Source organism: Felis catus, chromosome D4 (genome assembly GCF_018350175.1).
Source record: "Felis catus isolate Fca126 chromosome D4, F.catus_Fca126_mat1.0, whole genome shotgun sequence".
In the NCBI taxonomy this organism is placed as follows: Eukaryota; Metazoa; Chordata; class Mammalia; order Carnivora; family Felidae; genus Felis; species Felis catus.
The window spans coordinates 56,625,250-56,634,333 of record NC_058380.1 but is presented as its reverse complement, the minus strand read 5'-3'; the positions used below and the strand labels follow the sequence as shown (position 1 = coordinate 56,634,333).

General features: G+C 45.5%; 1 protein-coding gene across 3 annotated transcripts; it reads left to right on the top strand.

Moving 5' to 3' along the window:
- The first annotated feature begins 639 nt into the window (after positions 1–639).
- On the top strand, positions 640–7,728 carry FAM205C (family with sequence similarity 205 member C). 3 transcript variants are annotated; one of them, XM_023242414.2, is made up of 6 exons: positions 640–1,199; positions 1,699–1,744; positions 2,243–2,303; positions 3,331–3,437; positions 3,705–3,818; positions 7,181–7,318. In XM_023242414.2, the coding sequence occupies exons 1-5, from the start codon at positions 1,056–1,058 to the stop codon at positions 3,815–3,817; spliced, it is 471 nt and encodes a 156-aa protein (XP_023098182.2). In that variant the 5' UTR covers positions 640–1,055; the 3' UTR covers position 3,818; positions 7,181–7,318. The 3 variants fall into 3 exon arrangements, with proteins under 3 accessions (XP_023098182.2, XP_023098179.2, XP_023098178.2); XM_023242411.2 differs by having other exon boundaries at positions 654–1,199; positions 3,331–3,818; XM_023242410.2 differs by lacking the exon at positions 3,705–3,818 and having other exon boundaries at positions 671–1,199; positions 7,181–7,728.
- The last annotated feature ends 1,356 nt before the right edge of the window (positions 7,729–9,084 follow it).

Sequence of the window (9,084 nt, the reverse complement as noted above, 5' to 3'; positions counted from 1 at the left end):
GAATCTTGATTTTGGCTTGGGTCATATTCCCAGAGTGGTGGGATTGAGCCCTACATGGGGCTCTGTGCTGAGCATGGAGCCTGCTTAAGATTTTCTCTCTCTTTCTCTCTCTCTCTCCTTCTCTCTCTCTCCTTCTCTCTGTCTCTCTCTCTCTCCCTCCCTCCACCCCTCTGCCCCTTCCCCCTCTTGTGCACTCTCTCTGTAAAGTAAGTTAAAAAAAAAAAAAAAGACAACAGCTATATCCTTTCCTTGACACATCAAACATGATCCTCTTCTTGAACCTCTTAATACTGACCATCAATTGCCTGTAACATCAAAATCCTCACTTTCTAACACTTAACAAGATAATGGATGTCCTATCCTCTTGTGTGTTTTTTAGTTATCGTCCCAGTACAGGTGATGTAGTTTATGGAGTTATTCTGACCTAATCACTCTCTTATAGTGCATGCAGTATACATAAAGATTCATTTACTTAAGGATAGATGACAGATTTTTGTCTTTTTTTAAGTTTATTTATTTATTTTGAGAGAGAGAGCATACACATACATGCACTCAAGCGGAAGAGAGGCAGAGGGGAGAGAATCCTAAGCAGCCTCTGTGCTGACAGCACAGAGTCTGACATGGGGCTTGAACTCACAAACCGTAAGATCATGACCTGAGCCAAAATCAAGAGTCAGATGCTTAGCTGACTGAGCCACCCAGGCACCACACCAGATTGTTGTCTTACGGAGAGAACTGAGCCATCAGGTTATAGGGAATAGAGCATGAAAGTCTATACTGCCCATGATGTTGGCACCTCTAGGCCCAGATTCTGCAGGTCATACAGAGACAACCAGAGACCTTCATCTGAAACACTGAATCACATGAGCTTCTCCTAGACAAATAAAGGCCTGTGATGCTCTGCATGCCTTTTGAAATAGGAGAGCTTTGTGATGTAGTCTGGTGATCTGGTTCCATCTTCTGTGAGGCAGAGATGACAAGGTCTAGAATTTGGGGGCATTAGGTGCCAAGTTCTTGAAAGTCTAGGAAGAGAGATGGCTCGTCAGGTTTAGATTATGTTGAGCCCTACCTTTATTCTGTGGGATGTTGGATATCCCTTATATGCTTATGGCTCCATTATTATTATTGCATTAATTATTTGGCAAGTGAAAAAGAACCACCAAGAATTTAGGTTGGGACCTAACAGGAGCTGTTGCCGGGTAGGGAAACACAATGACCATGACTGAACCAATTAAGCCTCAAACAAGAAGATTTTATCTCCTTACTTTTTCCTGTGACACTTACTCCTATTTTTTTTATGGGGTTTTCTCAGTGAATCCAAGAACAGCTCAAAATTTGGGTGATTCTTCTAGTTGGGAGACATTGAGGGCCTGGATAGCTAAAGTCCTTTGGCTACTGGACTTCTTATCCTTTAATCTGTTCCTCTTTTCTCCTGTCTCATTAAGACCTCCCCCACAGGACTTGTTCAGAGAATGGGGGTGGAGGTTATGGAGTATGGAAGAGCCTCAAAATAAATTAGAAATAAGAGAAGGGAAATGATGGAGTGAAAAAGATAGAGTAGGGAAAAGAATGGTAGGAGGATGTATAAAATTGGAATACAAAAAACATTTGGGAAATATTTACAGGTTTTGTTTGTTTCATTTTAGACACAAAGAGTAAAGGTGCCCAGCTTAATACTCTAACGTTTTTGTTTTCAAGCGTCACCGGAGAGTCAAACAAAGAGCTAAAGATAGAACATCAAGAGGTAAAGTTCTAGTTTTCCCTCTGACTCCCTTCACTATAGGCAAGATTCCCCTGATTCATGTCCCCTGGTGCCAGGAACCAGGTGCTCTAACCACTGAAGGGTCTAATTGCCTCAGCTGACAAATTCTTCCAGATTTTCTTGGGTGTAAGATTCTCCATCTTACCCCATCTGCTGGTAATGAAGAATGAGGAAGTAGGACAGAAGCCCTTACTAATTTTTTGATCCTGTGGAAATCACTTCATCTCTCAGTCTGTGATTCATGAAATGGGTCCTGCCTCACTCACAGTGTGGTTTTGATAATCAAATGAGATTAGGTCCAGGACAGCATGATACAACTGGTTAAGCTGTACACAGACATGCCTGAGAGCATTTACTGTTGGGGTTTTGAATCTCCTCTTACTCAAAGGCCTTCAGCTTCCTATAGGACATCCCTTCAACTTCCCATAGGACGCCCCTGTATCCTCTCATTCCTTGTAACACTCTCTCCTGGTTTCTCAGCTAGGAGACTTTCCTGGGAAGAAGCTGAGAAGCCATGGGAGCTGCTCTCTGTCATGAAAAGGTGACCACTTGCTCTTTGCAGTCTCCAAACTCCAGCCTGGCCCATCATCATTTCTGTGCTTGGCCTGGGGAAGGGATGAGGAGAGGGATAATGGCTGGGTGGGAGTAAGACACAAGTGGACACAGCACAGTTGAGAGGGTTGCCAGGGCAGAGGGGGACCAGGTGTCTCAGGAGAGAGGAGTCTCCCAGTTCTGCTATGGGCTCAGTTCACAGTGGTCCTGGAACTCAGGATTTCACTAGTATGTAATTCATTAAAGACTCTACATGAGTTTGCACTCAGCCACAAGACAAGTTATCCAGTCAAGAGAATAGACAAATGTGCGCATAACTAAATGTCCATTGTCATATTCCCTTTACAGTTACAATCATTCAAGGGCAGACCTGTGGAACCTGTTGACATTACCTCCATGGTTTTGTCTTGGGGTAGGCCAGTTCCTGGGACAGCCCTCAGGAAAGACCCTGTCATCTTATCTTCTTCTTAAAGTCTCTAGAGAATGGGACTGGCTCTGAAGGGATGCTATGAACAGGAGCTGGGACACTCCATAGTCCCCAGAATGTAGAGTTCCCACAAAGACCTCATTTCCCACAGTTTAGAAATACCGAATACAGGCTGTGGCCTTCTTAACCCCAAAGGATACTGACTCCAGAATCTACCTGGTCATGTTCCCAGTGATGCCCCATCAGCTAACCATTGGCTTCCCCTCCACCCCCACCTGGTTCCCTTCTCCTAGTTCAGCTTCTCAACACAGGTCAACAGAGAACTCACCTCACCTCCCAGTCTGTCATGGCCCTGTGCTCCCATGCGCTGTCTGAGACCTTGCCCAACAAGGTCCAGACCCTCAGTCCAGCCCAATATAACCTACCAGTGGCATTTTCCTTGGAGGAAAAGGAGATGGGTAAACACCCTGGGGGTACAAGCCCCCAAGGTTTCCAGGACTAGGGGAAAGCAGGCCCAATCTCCAGGCCATACGCATTCAAAGAGGCAGGTGTCACTCCATCAGTAATGGTTGCCATCTTCCCTTCCCAGCCAGGGCTGGCTTCCTAAGGAGGGAAGTGTTCGGCGGCTCCTGTGTGCAGATCCTTCCTGCCCCATTTGCAATGCTGTGGCTCTGGAGATTCAGCAGTTGCTGGCAGGTGAGAACACCCTGATCTCTCCCCCTTCATCAGGGCCATCACAAGGCTCCTCTTGCCTAGAGATTTTGTCCATGTCTAGTCTCTCTTTGGAGCAGAGTCAGGGTTCTCTGCACTCCAAAGATCTTCCACTTCCATCTGTAACCTCCACAATGTCACAATTAATGGATCAGAAATGCTTAACACACTCAGCTTCTCAGAGAGCCAGTGTCAGCATCCCAGACCACCAGGCTGAATGCCTCCGGCAAAAAAAGGGATTTCAAATGCCAGATGTGCCCTGGGATGCAGGAGCTCTGTCTTCTTCAAGCCTTGAGGAGCCAAGGACTCCTGTGATTCAGCAGGACAAGAGGAAGAGCCACTCCGAAGGTGTACTAAAAAAATAAGGTCAGCTGCCCTTGAATATCTCATTCTCTCTTTTCCTAAATCCAGAGCTCATGAGCCTAAAACTACCCCCATTGCCTTACATTTTCCTATTTCCCAAAATCCCTGAGACATGTTTATAAATGCATGCAAGATCTTTAGAAGAATTCCTGTGGCAGCTTATAACACAGCCCCAAATATTTTCCAAGCCTGGGGGGGGGGACCATTTATTTCATCATAAATGCTACCTCTAAGGCCTCTATTGAAAATATGGGCTATTTCTTGAGCTGGTTTCATGAAAGTTGAGCCAGTCCACCCAAAATTTCTGGGTTATTGAAGGATCCACTGTGAATCAAGAGCAAATATTGCTGCAAGCAAATCCCAAACTCCATTGCTCTGGCTCTACCCTCTACCACATTTCAGTTTCTAAGTGGTCTCTGCCCATTGCCTTGGGGACCCGCTGAGGCCTCAGTGTGCTATCTGCAGCAGAAACATAGCTACCTTGCTATGGTTCCTCTTTTCTGCACAATGAGTCCCTGGTCTGCCCATAAAGATTTCTTCACAAAAGGGGGGCCCCAGTCCCTTTTTCCTCAATAATTTCTTTTTAATCTCTGTACTGATGAAAATTTCTTCCATATAAGTTAGCCCCGCCTTCTCCCCACATTCCCCAATTTGGGCCTCTCCATCTGACTATCAACAAACTGCTATCAATCTCCCGTTTCCTCTTCTGGCCAGGTGTGAAGCCTTAGAGTGGCACCAGCTGCAAAGGCAGCCCCAGCTTCCGTGGAGGTTGCCAGCTGTTGCCTAGAAATATCTGCAGATGCAAAAAGCCATACAACATAAGCCCTGAGACATGTTTCTGCCTGTCTCTATGGATCTACCAGTTAGGAGAACCCATCTCAGTCCTTAAGAGAGAGGTGGTGTTTCCCTAGAACATGCTCAGAGCTGCTAGAGTTCTCCCTTCAGAAGTGGTTGATTTAGCAGGTTGATTCACTATTGCTGGGGCCTGCCCCAGAAGATCCAGAAGTCCATCCAGTTGCTCCTGTCCCCTGCTGACCAGCAGCCCCTGCCCCAGAGCAGCACACTGACCAGCATAAGTGTCCTGTAACTTTAAGACCTAGAGGCCAGTGGGGACAATGACCTGTTCTGATCCATTGTGGCAGCAGGGACAGTTCACAGTTGCTTGCCCAGGCTAAGGCAATGTTGCAGAGCTACATTTACTATAAGTGTGGGAAGATCTGCTAGGGCATTGTTCCTGCCCATATTTGCAGCTGTGGGACTGCAAATCATTGGGTCTGCCACATTCCAAGGGTCCTGGCAGCAGCTAGGTTCCCTTGTGCCCCAGAAAGTAAGTTCCTAGACATGGAGCAATCAGCCTCTACATGGATCAGGGATTGATGTAGTTAATTCTGATAGGCCTTGATCAGTAGCAACAAGCCTCACCTGATGCTGTCACTGATCATCCTGATCAGCACCTGCCTGGGTATCTTCCCAAGAAGCCACTGAGAAACTGGAGACAATTTTTGGCCTCCCTGTCAGGGCTTTCAGCTCTTTATTATGTGGCTTTCTTCAAGGCCATAGCCCTGGCAATCACTAGCCAATTTGCAATCATAGAGATATGCCTGGGGCTGTTGAGGGCCCAGTAGAACCTATGGCTCACTAGCACCTAAAAAGCAATGTATAAGTCCTGGGTCAGGCTTTCCAGATGCCAATGAGACTTGTGCAGACAGTGTGCAGAGACTTGAATGGAGATGGTGCCTTTAGAGAGCCAGATATCCTGCTGGCCCTGCTCATTCAAAATACCCATCTTGGTGAAACTAAATTTTTATCTGAAAAAGAAATTCCTGGAGATATATTTGGGAAGTCCTACAAAGACAAGGGAGTCCAAGGAAAAAGTTGTGGCTGTCCCAAGGAATATCTGTGGCTACAAGTCCTTTAGGAGTCTCAACAACCAAAGAGGGGCGCCTGGGTAGCTCAGTCAGTTAAGTGTCCAATTTTGGCTCAGGTCATGATCTCACAGTTCATGAGTTTGAGCCCCATGTTGGGCTTTGTGCTGACAGCTCAGAGCCTGGAGCCTGCTTCGGGTTCTATGTCTCCCTCTCTCTCTGCCCCTCCCCGCTTGTGTTCTCTCTCTCTCTCTCTCTCTCTTTCTCTCTCAAAAATAAATAAAACATTAAAGAAAATTTAAACAGTGAAGGAAAAACATTGCTTCAGGATCTTCCCATCCCACCAGGTGTTCCATGTGCTCCAGAATGGTCCACCTTAAAGAAGAGCTTGCAGTTAACTAAGGCAGTGTCAGGGAACCAAAAGCATGCTAGTCCTTATGGTCCTGCCCACTGGGCCTCCAAGATCTTACAACCCAGTGGGGACATGAAAGGGGCCCAGGTGCTTTGTGTGCAGCTGGAGGTCAGTGTGAACAACCTTGGCCTGGAGGAACCCTGGAACCCTTAGCCCCTGCAAGGGTGAGGACAACTCCCCGCCCAGCAGAGAAAACAGAGGACCCAGGAAAAGTGAAGCACAAGAGAATCACAAACAAGGGAGTGCAGCAGTGAGGCTGTCCCCAGCTGGATAAAACGTTTACTCTGCTGAGGTTCAGGGGCTAGGAGGGACTCATAAATAGAACCCTCAAAGCCCCTGACTTCCCAAATGTATCTCCAGGATCTTTCTTTTTTATTTATTTATTTTTTAAACATTTATTCACTTTTGAGACAGAGTGCAAGCAGGGGAGGGGCAGAGAGAGAGGGAGATACAGAATTCCAAGCAGGTTCCAGGCTCTGAGCTGTCAGCACAGAGCCCCTCAGAACCCAGTGCAGGGCCTGAGCCCACGAACTATGAGATCATGACCTGAGCTTAAGTTGGATGCTCAACTGACTAAGCCATCCAGGTGCCCCTCTCAGGATCTTTCTTAAGTAAAATTTCAGTTAGGTCAGGATGGTTGCCTTGAGTGAGTTGGAACTAGCAAGAATCCGTCTGGGTCTGCAGAGCCACCATTTCCATACTCTCAGCTGATTGATTCCTTTCAGCACCTTCACCAGTTTCTTCCTCACTGTTAGTTCCTAGAGCATCCCCTAGGATACCTTGGGTCAAAAGGCCAGATGAGAATGGTCTGTAAAGCTGTTAAAGCAAGCTGAATGACCTCACCCAAACAAGGATTCTTCAGAATGCCAAAACTGGAGTGACCAGAGCTTAATGGGTCAGACCTTACATTATCAACTTACTGGGCAATTATTTCCTGGGCCAAATTTTACAAGCTCAGCATTTAAAGGGACTACATTTTTGAGATCCAAACTTTGAAGGGCCAAAATTTATAGGGCCACACTTTCTGTGGTCAAGAACTGTAGGATCTGATAAAAGCAGCCCATATTCACAAGATCCCATTCTTCTAGAAGCTGCAGAAACTTGCTTGGGAAATAAGATGAAGCTCTTTCCACACTGGATTAACCCCGAGGTGAAAGGTCAAGGGCATAAGGAATCCATTCTCTCTAAGGATGAGACAGTGGCTAAAACCATGACAAAAAAGGTTGAGAAGAGTCCACCCTCCACCAAACACCCTGTGAGAGGAGCCAAGTGGGAGAAAAAAACAGAAGAGGAGGGCATAACCTTCTTTGATGTCCCCCAGTCTCAGGACAATGAACTCAAGCAACAACCCCTTCAGTCCAGATGCTCTTGGCTCCTGGGCCTTCCCCACAACAACTCCAAGCACTGTCCTCAGCTGACTGGTGACACTCAACCAGAACATCCATCCCAGATCTCAGCTCTTACCTCGGCAGAAGGTACTGGTCTATACAAAGAGAATACCCAATCCAGGAAAAAGGAGTTCATAGGTTCCCAATCCTCTGCATTCCCATGAAAAAAGGTTGTCATCATCATTTCTGTTAATGTGCAGGTGAAGCAGGACCCTCTCCAAATATACTCTATACCTCTAAGCAAAGAACCACCTGTTTGTCCTCCTTATTTTCAAGGCTGTATGTGATGGAGAAAGTAGAGAAGGTAGATAGTAATTCCTACATGGCATAGGAGCTTAGACTCATATTTCAGATAGGTCAGCATTTCACACCACTCTTTCAGTCCCACATTGGACTGTAGATAGAGGGACTTGAGCAGAGAAGGAAGACCCTTGTCTAAGGTGCATTGAAGGTGCATCAGGCTTGAATTCTATCATGTCTTGCCATGCCATCTATGGGTCCCAGAGAAACAATGTGGGCATGATGACAGTATAAGAAGTAGTGGCCAGGAATGTAGTACATTTTTGGCCTATACGCATAATTCACCAATAACTTCTATATATGCCCACAATCTGAAGGGAAGGTTTTTAGGAAGTATCACAGTGCTCCATCCTTGATAAACACAAACGCACATAGATAATATGACATGTGCCAGGAACAAATGATGGGATCTCTCCTCTTTGTGCCCTGTTGTTATTCATTAAATATTTAAGGGCTAACCCATCTGGGAGTCTGCTGTAGCCTGTTGCCAATTTGATCCCCATTGCCTTTTAGTTGGATGGGATAAATGCCTGCTAGAATGAAGATCAGTTGATGAGAAGGTTCCCAAAAGGGTTACAATAAAAATGACTTTGACCTGAGTCTTTCAATCAACAGTTCAAATATTCACCTCCTTACTATGTGCCAGGTAATATGCCAGATACAAGGAACACAATAGTGAATACTACACAGGACTTCCTCCATTGAGTTCATGGAATCACGGAGTATATAGTCAAATAAAAATTAACTAAAAGCAGTGTGATAAGAACTGGTAGAGGAAGTAGGTGAAAATACCCAGGAGGGAACTTAACCTAATTTGGCAGGAGGAGGGGGTTTATGGAAATTTCCTAGAAGAGGTGATACGTAGATTGAGCTTCAAAGGGTAAGAGGAAGTTAGCCAGGAAGCACATGGTGGGGGGGTCTCTGGGTTTCCCCATGCTGAGAGTACAAAATGAGCAAATGTATGGTGTCAAGCAAATAGGCATGCTATGTAAGAGAACAGTGACTTGCTAGAGAAGAGCTTATAATCAATCAAAGGCATATTAAAATGTTTGAGGGATCAAAATGAAGTTGCCAAGATGGAGAATGGGTGGCATTCACTCATGCAGTTTTTCATTCCTTCAATTAATATTGAGCACCTACTATATGCCACATACTTGTATAGGCACTGAGTATACAGCAATGAACACAAGAGGAAAAAACAAATTCTTTAATGAGCTTATATTGATGGTACACTAGGAAGGAAGATAAAAGAAGCATGATTTAAAAATATAATATGTAGAAGATGACCAAATGTATGCAAAAAA